The sequence below is a fragment of the Anarrhichthys ocellatus genome, unplaced genomic scaffold, assembly GCF_004355925.1.
Source record: "Anarrhichthys ocellatus isolate YVR2014 unplaced genomic scaffold, GSC_Weel_1.0 scaffold32, whole genome shotgun sequence".
NCBI lineage: Eukaryota > Metazoa > Chordata > Actinopteri > Perciformes > Anarhichadidae > Anarrhichthys > Anarrhichthys ocellatus.
In genome coordinates, this window is record NW_022280062.1 from 3,205,515 (window position 1) to 3,226,120 (window position 20,606).

Here is a 20,606-nt window from a genome sequence, read left to right on the forward strand (position 1 = left end):
ACTCAGTTACATTCAACGGCTGGTTACTGAGGATTTCAGACAAGCTGATTGCATTTAATAAAAGTTGTTTCAAGCAGTCATTCACACTGAAAGGAGATCAGCAACACAAATATAAAGTTAGTTTTATTGTATGTGTTTACTCGTTGATTTAGGTATTTGTATAGACGTGGCAATGGATGTATTAAAAGGGGGCTGCATATGTACAATTATTAAACTCACTGATGTTGCCTATTCAACCACATTGCTCAATGTGGCTTTTACATAAAGACTATTATAGCCTCATCTTGTTATTAGGTAGGGAACATAGGTCGTGTGATATGGGTCACAATACACACACTGAGTGAGGCAGAGCTCAGTTTATGTCACCTCTCACATGAAGAGCTGTGGTGTGTGTTTCCTCAGCCAAATAGGGCATCAGGGTGGTGAGCATGCATGCTTTTCTATTCTTAGACAAAGAAACCTTCCCCCTGCTCCAAAGTCCAGCCCCGCCCCGCCCTGCCCTCTACTGCAGTCCAGATTTATAAGATCCACAGATCCTCGGCACTGGTTTGGCACAAGACTTCCTCAGCAGGACATGTAACCCACAAAATTTAGCCAGTAAGTATTAACACTGAATTCAGTCTTTCTTGTGTGTCTGACCTGGAAGTAAACAAATCACAACAAATGTTGCCACAAAAGTTATAAAAATATTCTTTACTGTAAACTAGGAGTGCTTGTACATAAAATAAAGTGTCTGGTTGTTTTCATGGTACACCTTCAGCAGCAGCAGCAGCAGCAGCAGCAGATCTTTCCCCGAGTGAAAGACTAATTCTTTTACACTTTGAATATATCTTATCCCATGAATCTAGGTATCCAGGGCTGCTCACAGCTTTGCTTCTTGTGAGATTTAACGACGATGATGGTCTTAAAATGGTTTTACCACAAGAAGGAATACATCTGTTGTCTTCCCCTGAGGCCTCACACTGCCAGTCTGAGGAGTTTACAACTATATGATAAATCCAGAGGGTTTACCACAGATCATGGGGAGAAAATGCAGGTGAGATGCTAAAAGAATTGTGTGAAGAAAATGAAAATAATTAAACAAATCTGTCGTCCCATTATGTGGACATTTAGTTCTACCTGAAAGCAACAAGTGTGAACTCTTAAATAAAATGGACTTTTTTTTCTAACCTGCGTTGAAATAGAAGTGTCTAATAAATGATGAATTATATGTTATTTGACGACTGCAGATCATCAGGTTTCTTGTGACATGTGTTGCTTATCATTGATTAATCTTTGCCAAAATCAGCGCGGCCAGCTCTCCTCACATTTCAGGTTTGAGCATCATGCTGCTGTATCTATCTTCACGTTTTGGTTCATCTACACGTGACAAATTAATGTTGAAGGCGCATAATATGTGAGCTATTAAAAACTGTCTAGTCAGTGGACCCTTAACCCAAACTTAAATGTCAATACCTTCTGATGTTAAGGGCTTTAAGTTTTACTGTGTGTGACTACTCCTCCTTCTGTTTTAACACTTGAATGAGTTAGCATAACATGCCATTTATTTCTCTATTATGTGTTTTATGTCATTGCAAACCAATCAGGATGGAGTGCCAGTTACCTAATCACCCACTTTTTGACCTTTTAAGCGGAGACACTATGCAATAGCATTGTTTCATGCACTGGTCAACTCATTCATGTCTTCATTCAGACTAGTGGAAAGATAACTTAAAAAAATAAACATTTAGGTGTTTATTTTACTACTTTGTTTGTCTGCATCTGTAGATCTCTTAAAAATTCACCAAAAGTGAGTATAAAATAATGCCTCATTTTCATATTTAAACATAACATTTTATTAAACTCGTAATAGAAAAAAAACATTGCGTTAATGTAAGTAATCAACGATGGAAGTTTCCTGGTGATCTCTATAAAACCTTTAATACCCTTAAAGGCGAAATCAATGATAAACACAGGGCCAACCTGTTCTATTTGTAGTTAGCATTTGAAAGTAGTATATCATAATTTAATACATGCTTTATAACACACTTTAATGTAGCTGTAAGCAGATATAAGTGTTTATTCATTTATTTATCTTGGTCTTAGTATAAAATCTATCAGACAGTTGCAGCTCGTCTGGAATGCCTCATGAACACCAAGACCGTGAGCATGTTGCTGTGGTCCTTGACCACTGCGTCCTGTGTGTCGAAGGCTAGATTTTAAAATCTCATTACTTATTACACTTTTTTAATGTTTTCTTCAAGTCTTTGTGTTTAATATACAGTATTTCTATAAAGCACTTTAAATCGCCTTGTGTCTGAATAGTGCTCTATAAACAAAAGGATATGACCTATGGGCACCCATTAATTGGAGGATGCTGTATAAAGAGATTATGATTGACAATACAGTAAGAACTACACTGTATAAGATACGTCCTATTGAAGACAAATACATTACATTAATAAGCAGTTAAATTGCCCTTATACCTGCTTACAGCAACATTATAGGGTATATTAAACCATTTATAAAATGTGTATATATACAGCTTGTAAATGCTAGGGAGACTTCAGTTGTTCACATATGTTTAGTCACAGCCGTAAATATTCCTGTCATTACTTCACTGCCATAACCACAACTGTTCACATGCCTCAGGGGTCCCACACAGGGGATCTGTATAGCATGTGACAGCCGCTCGTCCCTCGTGTCCCTCGTGTCTCTGCCTCTCCACCTAAATATGGATGCCACAGCTGAACTTTCGGGGGGTTGCCATAGTGGCCGGTGACGTGGGATCACAAGGCTCTCACCTTACCGGCACGGTGGTGGCGTGTGGGGACTGGCCCCCGAGTCAGAGAAGGCAGGCGGAGCGTAGAGTGGGTGTGTGGCAATCGGCAATTGGCTGTACACTCATTTAATATCTTCCCCTGACACCCCAGACCCTTGGTCTAAATATAAACTGACAGACCAGATACCATCAGCTACGGGCCAACTGGCAACTAAAGACTCCTAGAAACGTATCACAAGACCCCCCACCCCCCAGCACACCCTCCGTGGCCCTGCCAGAATAATGTGCAGTGTGCATGATCAGGAGGGGAGATTCTGAAAAAGCCTATATGACACTAAAGATTTAAGATATGCTTGGACTATGAATTCTCAGTCATCACTGCCAATCAGACCCAAGTCATTTGTTTTATGGTTCATGCTGTGGAGTCAGCTGCAGATAGAACAGACAACCCTCAAGGTGACCGTATAATTCACTGGCTTTTTTAAATATTGAAATATCAATAAAAGTGGAACATTTACTGCTCTATGTTTCCATTTCAGACAGTGTCGGCCGCGGCTAGAGCGACGTGGGTGACTTTTGATCTTTTAGAGAAGTAGTAAATTATCAGTGAAATGGACAAAGCACTTTCCCTCAGAGTCTTGATTAAGTTGATGACAATGAAACCAATAAAGTCGACTCCTTTATACTGCAAAGGCTTTTTAGATTATTTCATGTTACTGGATGTGTTGTTAGCACAGCAGGGCAGCTTAACAAGTCTTCAACCACTCTGTGGCTGACTGACCTTCCTGTGTGGGAGGTTTACAGTAATATCATGCAGGCATTTAGTGCTTTGGAGGTGTGTCCTGATAAGTGTTCCTCATCAGTTGACAGTACATTTTTCTCTTAGCGTAGACATTATTACACCTAATGCTTCATTGGAGAGATGAGAGTGTAGCGGCAGACAGGAGGGAGAGAGGGATATGACATGCAGCAAAGGACCAACAGCTGGAATCAAACGAGGGACGTTGCAGTTATATGGCAGGCGGCCAAGGTCTTAGCCCAAGGTTTCGACTAATTATTTTCCCATTTCATATACAAAAACAATAATCATGATAATATTTATTATCAAAGCATAGATGTAAAGCTGAAGAGATATCCATGGGTGCAGCATTAAAAATGCAGTTCCAGGTACTTAAGTGGAGGATTAAACATAAAGCGCCTTATATGGGCAAGTAAAACACACCAATTTGCTGCAGTAACCTTCCCGAATACCAAAAAGTTTCTGTTCCTTTTGTTTTTCTTCAGTTATAGCTGATATTTATATGTCCTTAAGTTAAAAATGAAGATTAAATCAGACTACCTTGATCTGTTTTATGTTTTTTTTCCTTGCAGTAAACTGCAATAGTTCATTTATTGTCTTTAATACGAAAACCAGATCACTTTTATTGAGGCTCTAAATTTAATCTGGATGATAAGGAGTCTCATTCAAGAGCCGCAGGATGTTATCAGTCATCCCCAATGTACAAACGTTTTTACGTTGTAAAACGTGAGGTTTGTGATTCTTAACAGGACCTATATGGGAGCTACATGTGTGTGTGTGTGTGTGTCTGTGTATGTGTGAAATGAAAAACAGGAAACACAAATTAGATTCAGTCATTTCATTTGGTTGCGAGACACAATTCCATCCTCCAGTGGGCATTTGATCTGTTCACATACAACAAGATCAGAGCGGACGTCTGTCCCTGATGTTAAACACAGAGGTGGCTTATCTTTTAGAAAAAATTACACAGGACTATACAAAACACAGAACTTCTGCCATTAGTTCTTAATAAGTTACAGGATTAACTATTTACAAATTAGGCTTTGAAGTGCAGAACCGGTGTTACACATTTAGGCAAAGTTATATTTACAAGTCTATACACAAATCCTTGTTATCCCTGTCTATCTGTGGAGAAAGAGAGAGGGGGAGAAGTTACTCACACTGACGCTGTCACACTGTCAGGGAAAATGTGGAGGATAATATTTTAAATATACCTATAAGTTGTTCAGCAGCGAATTCTGAACACTTTCATGTACTTTGTTGTAGATATCTTCTTTTGATGTCATCCCGTCAAGGTACTCTGTCCGGAAAAAGACAAACCCGAGGTGAATGACCGTAATTTATGCCAACAGTTAGCAGCTAAAGCTTTATTTTGAAAGGAGAGGGGGATATTTAGCTTGTATTTTGACATTAGGGGTGTGGATAGGGACACAAAGCAATGTATGCACATCAGTGGTCATGGATATTTAGTTTCAGATGGGTGGATCACGGTTTACATACCTATTCTGCCACAGTTGTTCTCCATCTCTTTCCTGTGTTTCAAGTACATGGGCCAGACGTGGCCATCGAACAGGCCAGGGGGGTCAGGGAGTGTGTACGTCCTTGTACTGCAAAAACATAACCAATCAAGTCACTTTATAAGCCTGTAATTTGTTCAACACTTCAGCGGAATCTGTGTTAGGTCGAGAGCTTGTTACCTTCTCCTCCTTTTGCACTCCTCATTAGGAATGGAAATGTAGAAACATTTGTCATAGATGTCAATTAGAGGCCTGCAGAGGGGAACCGATGCTCAGATTAGTGAAAAGTTAAGAGGCCTGTCGGTTTCACATGAGAGCTTGCGTGAAAAAAATGACTAACTTGTAGTTGTAGATGAGGAACCCCTCCACGATGAGAATATGGATCCCCTCCTCCGAGTCGGATTCCTCGGCTGCAGGCGACAGGCTGACGCCGTGTGAGCGGGCAAACTTGACCGGGTTCTCCTGCCAGCCTTTCACAGTGTTGACCATAGCCTCCATGTCCATGGCGCTGATGACTGATACAGAGGTGGAGAGAAAAGAGCAGGCTTCACCACACATGTAACCGACACTCCTCACTAATGTGCTTCAACACACAGTAGTTACAGTAAGTGAATGTTTACAGCATTCACAGAATAGATGATAGAATATCACACAGTTTAGGACTGATTTTGTCACCAAACGTAAAGAAATGTGCAGGAAAGAAAAAGTACATTACTGCATGGTTTTCCTACGCAAAATCCATTCTTACCATCCCACTGTCTAAAGCCGTCCTCCCCGACTTCTATTTGATGGGGTTTCTGAAATAACAGTCACCAATAAAACATTGCTGCAACCTAGTAACCAGTTGGAGCTGATCACACCTGGACAGGACAGGTCAAGGACTCGTCTCCACCAAAAGTAGTGCACGTTGACAATTTTGGATGAGGTTAAAAAATATTTTTTCAATGTTGCGCTGGCCAAATATCGGTTTCAATATCTCAAGACTCTTTCTCTAAATAAATTATTTAAATGTTTTTTTAAACTATACAGGAGGGTCATAACGCTCACTGTCGCCTCACTTTAACACAAGTGTTTTTACAGATGGACGCTAGCTTTTTTAGCAAACTGTCCCAGACTGGAAATCTAAATTTGGATTTTTTTGTAGTAGTGCGGCCCTCAACGACACCCTCGATGTATTGCTAAAGCAGCATAATATGCCTTATAAGTGGTAAATGACTCTGATTTTAAAAGCAAGCGGTGGTTGGTGGTAAATCAACCTTTAACGTACAACACGAAGAGATGGATGTGATAGAGATAAACATTTTCTTGTTTCTTTTGAGCCAAATGAGGTTAATAATTATGCAATAAGTTGGTTGCCGGATTTGCAACATGATTGGACGAAGTCTGACTTTAAGTGGGGACGCTCAGCCCTTTTATTGGCTGTCCAGGAGACAATCAGCCAGATGTATTACTAGGCTGCTGTGATCTGCAGGTCAGACTGGCGGTTCATTTCTGAACTCAAGAGTCAATTTAACGTAGCAAGTGAAATATACTAAAAATAACAGTTACTAAAACTCAACATTAACACAATGAAATAGTTACTGTAGCTTTAAACTAACCAAATAGTGACTTAAAGCTTAAAATAATGGTGACTTTAATTCAGCTTACCTTGAAAAAGTCATCCTGGTGCACCACACAACAGTTGGGTAATGTCTTTAGTAGTGTATTTGTCAAAGTGGTCTTCCCACTGTTGGTCACTCTGAAAGGAAGATGAATTTCATTCCACACAGATGTGAGTTACACAAGTTTTACCACAAGACAAACAGAAGGAGGTGGATCAATTAAACAAGACTTACCCTCCAATGCCAATGATGAACTTCATTTTGGCTTTGTTTGTGTCTTGGTCACCTCTGGAATTCAGTAAATAAAAGAAGGGAACCCACCCAAAGCAAACAGTCTACAAAAGGCTTCTTCCAAAAACCTTTTCCTTCTCTTCTGCCACAGACGTTCCCTCCTTTTACTACTTCATTGATAGACAATCTCCTTGCCGGACATATATAGGATTTAGCTGCAGCGTCACAGCCTCTCAAACCAATCGGCCCCCTTTTTCCATACAGCCTATGAGTCGCTGCTTTACAGCCGGGCAGCACCAGCGGGAGGAGGGGCACTTAGGAACCTCACAGTTGCATGAAAGTAGATCCCAAATGTTCCACCTGCTGTCAGGGGTCAGTGAACATATAGATAGATAATAAAGGCATGGGGGTGGGGCTAAGATGTTAAACTCACATTTAAATATCTAATTGGAAAAGCCACAGTCTCAGACATAAAGATACTGTAGACAGATGATGCTGATAGTTTAGAGCTTGTAAAATCTTTATTTGAGATAGATTTGATTGAAAAACAGAAAAGACATGTGATTTAAGTGCAGATGTGATTATCATCAGGGAGTTTGTCATAGAAAAGGCATCGTGTGGAGAGGATGCAAGGGCTGCAAAATGTACAATCAGTAAAATTCACTGTAATACATGACCGAGTATAAAAGTCACATCCTCTTACTGAGACATCTGTATCACAGCTCAGAGAGAAACCTCATTATTTGTCTTTTTAGAGGGAAAATTTTCCGTGCTTAGACGGCTCTGGCTGGGTAAAAACTAGAAGCACTATAGTTAGTTGCCTGCTGCGACACATATTTCTGATGCAACCAGCTGGAATGTATGGCCATCAGCCATGTGACCACGGTGTCCGGAGTCATGGCTGTACAGTAGGTCTGATAACAGATCTACGTCTTTGCAACTTCAGCACTGGTTCTTACACACCTCCGGTCGTGTGCAGATCTAAAATGAATTCATTGTGTTTGTACAGTGAGACTCTTGTCTCTGACATTGTTAGTGTCAAAGAGGGGAACTTTGAGTCCCAGCTATCAGAGCACAGGGTCTCGTGTTCAGGGCTTGATGTCTTAGTGCCATGACATTGATCTCAATGTAAAAGAGATGGCCGTTGACACCATGTCATGGTTCCTTCACCTCTTATATATAATCCGTTTTCCTGCTGAAATATTACTTTTATATTATCATAGGTCAAGAGACATATGTAGCAATATCATTTCAATGAATAAGGTCTATCTTTCATGTCTGAACCTTTCTTTGATTCGTTTGGTAACTGAGTAAATATCTGAATTTGGATAATAGACGATAATGGTAAAAAATGTAACAAACATGCAAGATAATGTACAGTCTATTATTGGTTGTGTATTGTGTTAATACCTGGTGATCACACTGTCCATGTGTGTCCAACATGTAAAAATAAAGAAGGGTCACCTCAGGAGAATTATGTGACCCCTATGAAGGACAACACAGGACTGTAAAGGGACACAAAGAACAGTGTAACACTCATCAACCGGCTTTATAAGTCATCAGTAACTGCTTGTCAAAAATATTCTGGACCAAACTGAAAGACATTAAGAGGCAATAAAAAAGATGAAAATACAAGCTGTAATGTACATCTGTTCTGTGTCAGAAGTCAAGGTTGGATACAAGAGGTGACTCATGACAATAGCTTGTTTTAGTTCATTCATTCGTTTATTTTTTTACAAACATTAAATGGCACATTTTCATAAATAACACGTTTAGCAATTAATTTGACTCTCTCTTTAAATATATTTCATTTGTAATAATGTGTGATTTCCATCTTGTAAAAGTATCTTTTGAAACACGAGAAATGACAAAAATAGATGAGACAGAATTGGTATAAACAAGCATGCCACCTGCATATCAAACTCTGGAAAACTTGAAGACTGTAACACACGTTTGCATTAGTAACATCTACTGTAGGCCTAAGAAGAACAACATCATTGCACATTAGTTTTCAGTAAACGGCCATGAAATCAAAACAATACCCATGCCTCTCATATCAAAAAACAAATATCTGTGCAAACCCCTTTCTCAAAAATATCTATAAAAGTATATGTACACTTTGGAACGGACGATATTCCTTGTCTGAAGAAGATTGAGTGTTCATCCAAGTCTTTTATTTTTCTTTAAATATAGCTGAAGTCATGCTGTAGATGAAACTCAACTTGACATGCAGATATTTTTTAATTTAGCTATATCTTGTAATGCTTTGGTGTATATTAACCTTTAGTTAGAAGCAAGCATGTCACTGAAAATATATTATTTGAGAAAGGATTGTCTTGCAGCTAATGGATCCAGTCGGTAGATTTAATCCTGGTCAACAAGCGTGTGAGGTGGTCGATGGTGGTCGAGGCTGGCTTCCATTTTAATGAATGAATGTCCCTCATTGGTTCTTCAATTTAAAGCTCTGAAATGCAAATGCAGACAGTTTCACGGTCTTTCTTTCTCTGTCACCTTTACCCTGACAGTCTGAATGATATCATCTCCACAAAGACAACATTTCCTATATAATCCTTAAATTTGGCAGTGCGTCAATAAGCATGAACTCAATGTAAACTAAGTCCAACTTGACACATTGCCTATTTATTTTCCCCCTGCTTCCTCCCTTGGCATTTGGATAAGTGATGGTGCCCGTGTCCATTCCTGGGATGTTGTCCATTCCTACAGCTGATAGGTCCTTTGATATACGGAGGCTGATAGGAACAGTCAGCAGGGCAGCACAGAAGGGGGGAAGTTTCTAAAATAACCCACCCCGACCTGCTACAACAGGTATTTCCCCCAATTTCAGGACAGGCTGTGGGACGTGGAATTAATTTGCCAAACCTCGGTTGAGTAGCTGATTAAAAATAGAATCGATCGGTTGTGTGCAGGCAGGCTTAAAGAGATCAGCAGATGTGCTTTACGTAACACGGGTACGAAGAGAATACGATGTTGGAGGATCAGCTGACATTTCTTGGACGCAAACATAGTCTGAATTTGAACACCTGAAACATGACTTTGCAAAATAAATGAGCTTGACTTGATGATCGACAGAAATCCCAAAGCACTATTGTTGGTGGTTCAGCCTTTGGTCCAGTGCTCTCAGAGAAGGACGGAGAGAGAAGTGTCAACACATGCTTGTTACTTCTATTTATGATGAAGGGCTTGTTTTTTTAGGCAATTTGCTAACTTCAAATTCAAGACATGAAAGTGATTGTAATTAGAGTAGTTTTCTCCTGGCACTAACTATCCATGAATGAGAAGTACTTTAAATTAGACTTATGTTGTAAAACAATAGATGTGATTGTTTTATGACTATGATTATTTTCATTTATTGAAAATATATTATTTTATATTTTATTGTACATTTTAATATGTTTCTACTTTTTGCACTGTGTTGATTGTTTAATGTTATGCACCACCCGCCGTGTCAAATTCCTTGCATATGCAACATACCTTCTGATTCTGATTATCATATAATCTGCTAATTATTTCCTGGAATAACAGATTAATTGTCGGAGCAATAAAACGACCAACAGTCCAACCCCACAAACCTTTAATTCCCTTTAATATAAAACAAAGAAAAGCAGCAATTTTTCACTTTTGAGAAATGTTTGGCATATCTGTTCGATCACTGACCTACTTAATTTAATTCTGATTGACTAATCCTTGCAGATCCATTTGTGACTGAAAAAGTAAATGAGCGTTACATCTTTTGAGAGATTTGAGTAACAGATCTGAGTCATTCTTTCGGATTGTGGTCTCAGTTGACTGGATACGATACTGTAAATTGGACTTCGGTGCCCCTGAAATGAGAGATGACCCTTTGGACCTTTGGTCAGTGACCCAGCGCTTCAGACAGGCCACCTTCCAGTATTTAGCTGATTTACTGTATCATATCTCTTTTACGCACATAGGTGTGTGTGTGTGTGTGTGTGTCTGTGTGCGTGTGCGTGTGCAGACGAGAACATTTCCCTGCATGTCAGAGATTAATTACAGTGGGCTGACATTACAAACCAGCCTGGTGAAGTTGGTTGTAAAGGGAACCCTTACCTTAATGTCAGATGTCAGGGCCAACCTCTGCTATCATTGACTTTGGCCTGAAAATGACAGATTAAAGTCAAGCCATAAGTAAATATAAATATTTTGCATCAAGCCCATATTAGTTTGTGCTTTCTGTTGCCAAAATATATCCATGTGGTGCAGTTGCTCACACCTGATTTAAAGAGAAGAAACACACATGGATTTTCTATTCAGCCCTTTACATCACATTTTCTTGATACATATTTTAGTGTCTAAACTGACTAAACGAAATAAAGTTGCATTGTGTATAATTAAGAGTGAAATGGTTTCCGACTTCTAGCAGCCACCAGTTTTACTTAAAATAACAAAATGTCTGAACATTTTCTATGTTGTAGTGCTGAAGTAGAAACAAAAAAAAATCCCAAAATGGCGCTAGACTGTATGTGCTGTAAAACAAGGTCACCTTTCTTTAGACAGTGTTAAGTTGCTCTGCTGCTTCTCTTGCTGAAGTCTGTAAATAAGACCGGCAAATATTAATACTACTACTGAGATGCAGGATACAGAGTAAGCATCAAAACGGCTTTATAAGATAAAATCACATGGAAATCTACTGCTCACCTTTCCCTTTGTGCTTGTAGCTTCTCATCATCATACCTTTAAAAATAAGAATATAAATCTCAGTCTGATGTATACATTACATCAACATACCTCTCACCAGTGGAACAGAGAAGCTAAAAGTCCATTGACGTAAACTATTGCAAATCATATGTTTACTTGGTTTAAGTTTAACAGATTCAAACAAATGCTAACAGTTACACCGACTAAATATGAATGAATGAAACACAGCTTGGATCAGGTTTAGTTTGATCGCTGTGCTGTGAGCATTCTCTAAAAGTGTTGTTGCTGTAAGCGTGCAACACACACAACACGTGATTAGTGTCTCAACAGTGACCCTTGGTGGCTCAGAGTACTTACTGCGACACACACTCAGGGATCTGCACATGCTCCATGGGGATGATCTGGCTGAGCTCCTCCAGAGTGTGAACATAACGGATCTTATCCATGAACTTCACGCTGCAGAAAGCATCAACAACATGCAATCGATGTCACGAATGACCCATTCTGAACACTTGTATCATTTATCTGTCATCAAGCCAAGGCCTTGTAGCACAGCTCTCATTCGTATATTATGTTCTGAGATGGTCTGAATCATTATGTCACAGTTCTGTAATCTATCTTCTGTCTGTTTCTTAGATTTGATATGAGAAGAGCCAATATGTAACACAACGGAGAGACGGATGGACTACAAACCACACTGAATGTATTCTCACCTGATGAAAGGTCTTGATATCGCCAGGACGGTCCGGATAAACCACGTTGGGTGAGCAATGATGAGACACTTAAGATTCTTCCTCAGTCTGCAGGAGTAAATTCAAGTGTTTGTGAGCCAGATTGTATCCTCATTTATCTTTAGCATCGACACCATTAGTTTTACATTCTTGACTTTATTCTTATTTCCATCAGAGTTGCCCAAACTTACTTCCTGTCGATCATCTGGTAGCATCTCTTCAGCCAGCTGATGCCGGGCATCTTCCTGCGAGGAGTCGCTCCGTTCAGGTAAACAATCATGTAATCTTCTGCCACCAGCAGCTCCAGGCTGCTCACGACGTACCTGAGGACAGAGCAAGCAAGCTCAGATCTGACTCATATTGTACAGTAACATATAAGATGAAAAGAAATCCGCACATTTCATGGAAATCATTTCTCTAGTGATTTTCTTTGGTCAAGTACACAGTGCACATTGAATGCTACAGTAAAAGACTCCCTTAGGAGACCAGAATGGATCTTACAGGAAGAGATTCTCCATGATGTAGGTGTAGTCCTCACAGCCACTGTCAGGAAGATAGCAGGCTGCAAACACGATGATGGCATTCAGACCCTCGCCATAATAACCTGGAGGAGAGAGGAGACACACATTCAGTATGATGGCAGCATTATTATGGAGCTCTATAAAACTAGGAAAACTGAAAATGATCTGCCTTTTATGATTTGCATATTTATGAGTATAATTTTTTTACTTTGAAAGTAACCTGACCTAACCTGTGTGTATTTTGCATGCTTGTTGTGAACCGGTCTGATGAACGTCATTAAACACATTTTCAGTTTGAAGTACATGAGTTTCCCTTGTGCATGAAAATATGTCTTCTTTTCTTTTATTCCTTCACGAGTTCTAATGTTGATGGTGTGAATGTTTTTTAAGGTTTTCCACCCTGACAAGATTGTTACAGTTCTGGAGAAAACTTGTAGGAACTGGTACAAAGCTAATTATAATTTTAAATATTAACCAAAAATGTGTACGTAATTCGCAAAATCTATACGAATGCTGCTTTACTCATTCTTTTTTACTTTTTATGTATATTCCAGGGGAATTAAATGCAGTAGGGTTTCAGTTGTAGGCCTTCCTAAAAACATCCACATCTCAGTGGACATCATTAACCCTACCAACCTTCCACCAATCTTGTTCATCAGCAACGTACTTAACACATGATGCAAAGAGTGCGACGAGTACAAGCCAATCAAGGCAGAGTAGAATAACCGTACGTAACAGGCCACACAACTGCTAATGGGTGTGAAAGAGGTCATTTCCCATGTGGATGAGATGGCACTTCAATATTTTCAAAAAACTCTCTTGCACCCTGATTACTAGTGTGCCATTAGTGAAGCCGAAGGTTGCTGGCCCCTGTTCTACAATAGTCATACAGTAGAATTACATCATAACCTTTGTGAGGGCAAGAATTACTGCAGGGCTGTGTCAGGTTTAACAATGAACCGAATAAACGGCCAACTGAGAGTTTGTTCCTGTACAACTCCTATCCACACACATACTCTTTTTGATGGACTTTCACTATAGTGACATGAAACCCAGCTACAGTACATTTGGATGGTCTTTGGTTGAGTGCAATGTTTCTTTCTCCAACTTTCTCCACCTTTGATCAAAACCCGTTCTGTCAGTACTGGTCTTCCAAAATCCATTTTGGATGAATCCTAACATACACTTGAGCCCACACACACAGACACTATTTGAATAAAAGCACACACACTCATTTGCTAACCTCCATGTGTGACAACCCTCAGGTATGGTCTGATGACCTGCATGTCAATCCTCTGCTCCTGGTCACCGATGATCACTGTTCGCCACAGACGACCAGATGAGTCTCTCTCCTCTTCACTTTCACCTGGAAGACGCTTGGCGTTGGCCACAGGAGTGTCATCTAGACACAAGGTAACATAAAATGGTTGTCGGTCACATTGTTTAACTGTCATTTCCCACCTGTCTTCCTTAACACCAAATCACACAAACGTCAGAGGCAGATAAGGATCAACTTGCTCTAACAGTCTGCTATTAAAGTTCAACAGAATGTAGGCAATTAAGAAAAACAGCAGTGACTTTGATTACAGCCTTCGGTGTTTGTTTTCATTTTGCTGTATTTGACAGACATGTTTTGCCTTGACAGACAGATTGCAATAACGTATGACGATTCAAACCAAGGACACAGCAGGTAGTATGATTTGCCCCTTTAATAAATTCCAACATGCAACCCTAGACCTTAAAAACATTTGTGTCTTCCACAATATTGATCATCTGAATGGAATATCATTTGACCTCTCTCTTACCTTCCCACTCCAGCTCGTTGCCATTGTTGATAAACTCCAGAGAGTCGGTTTCATCGGGAGTCTCCATGTCATCTACATTGATGTCCAGGTCGTCAGGCGTCTCCAGACACTCATCAGAGAGCACCGACCCCTCGCTCTGATCCAGGGAGAGGTTCATGTCGGGGGCGACCAGAGTGCGCCGCTTACGCTGGGCTATGGACTCGCCCACATTCAGAGTGGTGGGAGGATCTGGACAGGCATGGCAGGAAAGTTTAGATACAGTATATCTTAAAAGTACATTGGTAATGCGATGTATTTATTCCACTTACTGGTTCTGTTGTCAGTGAGGCCACATGAAGAATCAACATCTCCATCCTCTGGTAGTGGCCTGCAGAGAAAGACATGAATATGCATTAAAAATAGTATCAATAAAACAGTAGACCATAAAACAGAACAAATAGAAAATAGAATGACGTATATCAGAATTATTCTTTCTCTTTGGCCTTTTGTTTTTCTGTTACCAAGTTAAAGGTGCTCTATGAGATTGGGAGCATTTTGATTGTCTCTCAACAGCTCTCAACATGGCAACGGCTAAGCTGGTGGCTCGCAGCTAACGCTGCTAGCAGTGCTCACGGTGCAAACTACAAAAGTGATGACGGAGCTGACAGTGTTTACCTGAGTGGGAATCGGAGGGTGATTGCTATGCTTCCACCTCGACGTAACTCCACTATATCTTTACATAGCGAACAGTTTACTGCTATATTAATGCTCTGAATCCCGTAAATTGCACCTTTAATGGATGTTTTGGTTCTTCTTTATGTAATTTATAGTTATAAGCATTAACATTAAATTGCTATGATCAATAAAAAATGAAATACAATAAAGTATGAGCATGTCGTTTGTAGCATTTTCACGCTTAGTATTTTGTTGTTGGAGTGGCGCTTTTGTTATTTAACAGCTGGGTGTCCTGGGAAAAAATATGTGTTGTTTGAGAAAGCAACACCGGTAATTACCAACTCCCCTCTGACATTATAATAAGACAGCTGAACCCTCAATGCTGGGGGCACACACACACACACACACGCACACACACACACACACACACACACACACACACACACACACACACAGACGGAAAAAGACAGACATTAACACAGACATGCATGCACAGACAAACACGCCCTAAAACACCACAAGCATGGGCGAGCTGATTGAGCCGTTTGGATAATTGCTGTTATTATGTTGTAAGTAGTTTTGTAGATGTAAGTTAAAGACAGCTCCAGATATTCACAAGTGAATTAAACAGTAGGGAAGAGAAAAACAGTTTTTAAAGAATTCTTAAAGGTTTCTCCTCTGTAGATCTCACGTTTAAACTAGCTGCCACTATATTCATTGTACTGTACATACCCATTACTCCTCCTCCTTTATCTAATTACATTATTTGTATTGTGTAAGCTTTAACCAACAGAGCTACCAGAATACCATTGTGATATTATTATACCTTGTAAATACCACAACGACTTGCAGCTGTATTTAAATGTTGTGAATACACTGAATGGCAAGTGGCTGGCCGACTATTTTTCCATTGCTGGACACTGTGACGTGTTTGACTTGTCGTGGTTTTTTTCTCTGTGCTAGCTGCTATTTTGTTCACTGACATGAAACAACATAATCACGTAACGACTGCATCAAGGAAAGAACACACCTGCTGCCCTTCAGCATTCAACAATTCCATCTGAGCTGGCTCTGTTTGTCAAAGCCTTCGCACAAATCAGACAAACTGGTCACACACACACACACACACACACACACACACACACACACACACACACACACACACACACACACACACACAGAGGACTACCTGGGGAAGTCTTCATCCTGCCACTCATCTTTAACCTCCATGCTGTCCATGCGTAAGGTGGCTTCTGCTGTACCCATCCTCTGCCAGGGAGGACAGGCTTCAGCTAGCTGTGGTTGACAAACAAATGAAACAATGAAAATCAGTAGGCGTTAAAATCTGTTAAGACATACAGTAATTGTAGCCGTTTTAAAAGGGCCACTCCACCCAATTTATGAAACCCTGACGATTTCATCAGGATTATCTGAACTTTAGCTTGAGACACATAATTGCAACAGACAGCCAGCGTGACAAACGTGAAGGTGTGGAGTTTGAAAGATGTGTGTGTTCATCAGAAAGGGAGGGTTTAAGTTGATGAAAGACATTGTTCAGTTGCATTATGGGAAATGTAGTATTCCCTCTTTTTGGAGTTTGAAGCATACTAGGAACGAAAAATTAGGATATCTTAGCTAATCCTTTTGCTTCAATTTAGAGCACTGCTTTTTACATCTCTCTCTCAAAAGTCAAACACCCTTATGGGTGTGGTATACTAAATTGCTGGAGTGCCCCTTAAGTCAGTAAAAGCTGACTTATCCACAATATACAGCTTTTAGGAGCTGTAATTAAGTGCTCTGGAGAGCAGCTAGAAAACATAACATGGGTGTAATGAAGAATCAAACCCACAACATTTATCCTTTTCTTACAAACATGATACATAGTAAATGTATCATATGACAGAAAAGTCAGTTTCTTAAAACTGTGCTAGTTTGACATGGGTAATGATTGTATAGTGATATTAATGTTAGTATAAATACAGCTTTGGCAAAACTAAGTCACAGTGGGTTTCCTTTCCCCACATCCCTGGGGAAGGAGACAAAAATAAAACCCAACATTGCTCATACAGCCCCTCGGGGTGATACGAGCAAATCACATGTGCCACCATAGAGCAGATAGTCATCTGAACTTCCATATTTTACATAACCAAATCAGAAATGAAACAAAGTCTCCATCCTTATTTTCTTGTGTCGGTTGCTGCAGGCTGTCATAGGATCAGTCGTGCACAGAGTGAACATCATGTATGAGTCTCGTGTCAGAACTGCGCATATGGGGGAGGAGTGTCCATCATCGCTGTCCCAGCCAGAGTTCAGGCTGCAGCAGACTTTACCACAGTCCATTTGTCCACTGGGATGGCACTGGTGTGCTACAGTGAGACACATTCGAGTCTATATACTGAAAACAACTGAGGTCTAAAAGGCACAGGCCCCTAAGGCTCCATGCTGCTGGAGCTGCTGTGTTCTGATTGGATCTAAATGATGCTTGAGGTTTTACACTGTACTATCCCATGAGGAAGTTGCCGTGTTTGATATATGGTTGAAGGGGAAATCCTAAACGCCACTTAACACTAATAAAGATCCGTTTGACACACTTTGATTCACCTTCCTCTGTTGTTATGATCTAATCTTTTCAAAAAAGGCTTTGGAAAACAGGTCGATCATTTTCCCTGCTAAATTGAGAATGACAGAGGGGAAGCTGAGGATGAAGTGGAAAATTCACACGGACCAGTGCGTGTGGTTTGTTCTCTGTGCAGATGTCTCTTGTCAAGCCTTCAGCTGCTCATACAGTGAACTGCTGATTGATGGACACAAAGTAATGTTGCAGTAGCACGCGGTTGGTAGGGATTTGAGTCCAGATGGCAGAGCAGCCTTCATTTAATACTATCTTGTGAGCTATTCAATGTGTTGTGCCTATTGAACCACACCCGTAATAACAGAAAATCATATGCTTGAGCATTTTGTTTAATAAATATGTCTCTTTCTTTGACATACAGTAAGCAATATGTAAACAGAGCAGTAGAGCTTCCACTTCAATAGAACCCCACAGTATTCGTTCCTCCTCTGTATTATGAATTTTTTTACGTAGCTTGCAGCTTAGAGATAAACATCAATAATATTGAATATTTATGACCAAATAAGCAGCAATCAAAGTTAAAAACAAATGTAGGCATAATTTAATAGACGAATCCTCTTCAACAGGATGTCATTGCTGTGGTTTGATCAGATTAAATCCTGACTGGATTACACAAAAGTAAGTAAACTACTTTTTTCCAAATGAGCCCTGTCCACTTCAAGCCAGTGAGAAGAGCACAGAGAAAGAACAATGTGAAATAATAAAATTAGTTCTAAATTTGGCAAAAAATATTTGTGTTTAGGTTGATTACTTATATGAAAAGATGATGCAGGATGGACATTTTCAGGGCCTTAAAACGTGTGTGAAAGGAGAAAAGCTATTCTGTCACGACTGCCTCCTTTTCCTTATCTGACAAATGGAAACAGTCATTTGAATCACAAACAGTCGCAGAATGAAACAAAGCACTGAAAAGGTCACTGATCAAGAATCTGTCCCCTGGAAAGCATTTACAGTAATTCATCCAAAACCAGAAAAAGCATATAGCTTCTGTAAAGGTACTCACATACTGTAATTAGGAGGACTTCCTCTTTGCCGTTTTGAAAGCTTCCCTGTGTTGCCTTCAGATGTCCCTCTTTATTTTCTACTCCTCCTTAAATCTGCCTGAGCAGAGTGAGGGTCATCATTGTTTACATCTGCAGGTGGGACACTAGAGTGCCCAGGGTCTGGGCTGCTGGAGGAGTCTTGCTGTTCACTGATGCTTCTAATGGAGGCTGAGAGAGAAACTGTTTCCTCCTGCAGAGAGGACGGTTGTAGGAGAGTCAGGGTCATCACACATCAAACACCATCCTGCTGTCATCGTTTCAGTCTCGTCTGCAAATCATATCCCAAGCTATATTTTGGAATACAGATAATCCTCGTCCTGCGCCTTCAGCTCGTGTCATGATGATCACTCTTGATCTCTCTTCCATCTACTTCTGCTCATCTCTGCTGAATCCCCCTCTACCCTCCTCCTCCCTCTACCCACACTAATGCTCCCGCCCCCCAGCTCTAATCCTGATGTGATGATGTCACCCGTATGTGTTGTGATGGTTATGTAATCACACCTGCGTACCTTCTCTTTGATTCTCTTTGGCTGCCGGGAGTCAGGATCAGCTGTTTTCTTTCGCCTCACATTCAGACAATTTTGAGTCCATGATGTAACGTGTTTCTATCCTCCTGCGCGCTGGCAAGAATGGAAGTTCCTACTTCCACGCTGTTCCCTGGCAACAGCATCTTCCTCCCTCACACACACACAATCTCTCTCTCTCTCTCGCTCTCTCACTTTTTCTCACAATCTCTATTAAGCTCTCTCGCTCTTGACGAAACCCCGCCTCCATATGAATTCCCCTCCCTTTCTCTTGCTCCCTAGCTGTGATGCCTACACCCCTCCCTCCCTCTCTCTCCTCACAGATGCACTGAGCTCTGGGCGATGTCATGACACAGAGTGGCTTCGCTTTGGCATTGCACTTATCGCCCAGTGGGGGCAGCCACAGCTTCCTGTTCTTCTCTTGCCATTGGCTGCTTGGCAGAAAAACCCTTCGGGCTGTGTTTACAGTTTTCTATTAATAACGCTACTTTGCACAGTGAAATACTGCAACATGCCCAGACTTGTGACTAAAAGCATTTGTTTCCCCACAGATCTGGACCCGTGGCAAACAAATGCATTGAGGGATGTTGAGAGATGCTGAAAATATAGAGTAGATAGCTTCAGGTGTTTAATAACATACCAGCATTGTTTTAATGACTCATTTCACTAAATACATTGTTAGGTTGTCAGTTTTTCGATCTTATTTCAACTAAAAGGCGTGCCTTGCTTTCAATTGTGGCTTATCCCATTAAATATGTGGCAATCTAAAGATGTGCGAGTCCTTTTCTATAGTTTTCTATAGTCAATAAGGTGATATGACCTTGAAATGTTGTTTAATTTTTCTTAACTGTACATTCCTGCAGCTTTTTACAGAGGAAACAAAACAAAATCACGTTCAGTTCCAGGTCAACACTGTATTGTGTTTACTTTCATAAAGTGGACCACCATAATAAGTATTTAGCAGTTCGATGTATTTACATGCATCGCCCCTGTGTAAGTGGGTCATCGAGATATTTTTCTGAGTTTGATGACCTGCCACCAGATGGTGGTAGAGTGTTCTCTATGAAAGACATCTGCAGTGCTGCAAGGAAAGGTCTTATCATCACATTT

The 20,606-nt window shown here is 40.4% G+C and overlaps 2 protein-coding genes and 1 long non-coding RNA gene across 8 annotated transcripts; 1 reads left to right on the forward strand and 2 right to left on the reverse strand.

Moving 5' to 3' along the window:
* Positions 1-545: 545 nt before the first annotated feature.
* On the forward strand, positions 546-12,343 carry LOC116393129 (uncharacterized). The gene is made up of 3 exons (XR_004213372.1): positions 546-597; positions 849-1,036; positions 12,223-12,343. It is a non-coding gene; the product is annotated as an uncharacterized LOC116393129 (long non-coding RNA).
* LOC116393128 (nicotinamide riboside kinase 2-like) lies at positions 4,386-7,080 on the reverse strand. Of its 2 annotated transcripts, XM_031865160.1 has the most exons (8): positions 6,913-7,080; positions 6,725-6,815; positions 5,826-5,874; positions 5,418-5,592; positions 5,258-5,329; positions 5,061-5,167; positions 4,775-4,860; positions 4,386-4,685 (listed from the first exon to the last, which is right to left on the reverse strand). In XM_031865160.1, the coding sequence occupies exons 1-7, from the start codon at positions 6,936-6,938 to the stop codon at positions 4,775-4,777; spliced, it is 606 nt and encodes a 201-aa protein (XP_031721020.1). In that variant the 5' UTR covers positions 6,939-7,080; the 3' UTR covers positions 4,386-4,685. The 2 variants fall into 2 exon arrangements, with proteins under 2 accessions (XP_031721020.1, XP_031721021.1); XM_031865161.1 differs by lacking the exons at positions 5,826-5,874; positions 6,913-7,080 and having other exon boundaries at positions 6,725-6,808.
* On the reverse strand, positions 8,671-19,656 carry LOC116393127 (caytaxin-like). 5 transcript variants are annotated; one of them, XM_031865156.1, is made up of 14 exons: positions 19,482-19,656; positions 18,933-19,162; positions 16,487-16,593; positions 14,952-15,010; positions 14,644-14,871; positions 14,082-14,240; positions 12,819-12,921; positions 12,509-12,640; positions 12,300-12,386; positions 11,944-12,042; positions 11,587-11,622; positions 11,432-11,479; positions 10,999-11,045; positions 8,673-9,373 (listed from the first exon to the last, which is right to left on the reverse strand). In XM_031865156.1, the coding sequence occupies exons 3-13, from the start codon at positions 16,561-16,563 to the stop codon at positions 11,006-11,008; spliced, it is 1,068 nt and encodes a 355-aa protein (XP_031721016.1). In that variant the 5' UTR covers positions 16,564-16,593; positions 18,933-19,162; positions 19,482-19,656; the 3' UTR covers positions 8,673-9,373; positions 10,999-11,005. The 5 variants fall into 5 exon arrangements, with proteins under 5 accessions (XP_031721018.1, XP_031721016.1, XP_031721017.1 ...); XM_031865157.1 differs by having other exon boundaries at positions 19,474-19,656; XM_031865158.1 differs by lacking the exon at positions 19,482-19,656 and having other exon boundaries at positions 8,671-9,373; positions 18,937-19,446.
* Between the last annotated feature and the right edge of the window lie 950 nt (positions 19,657-20,606).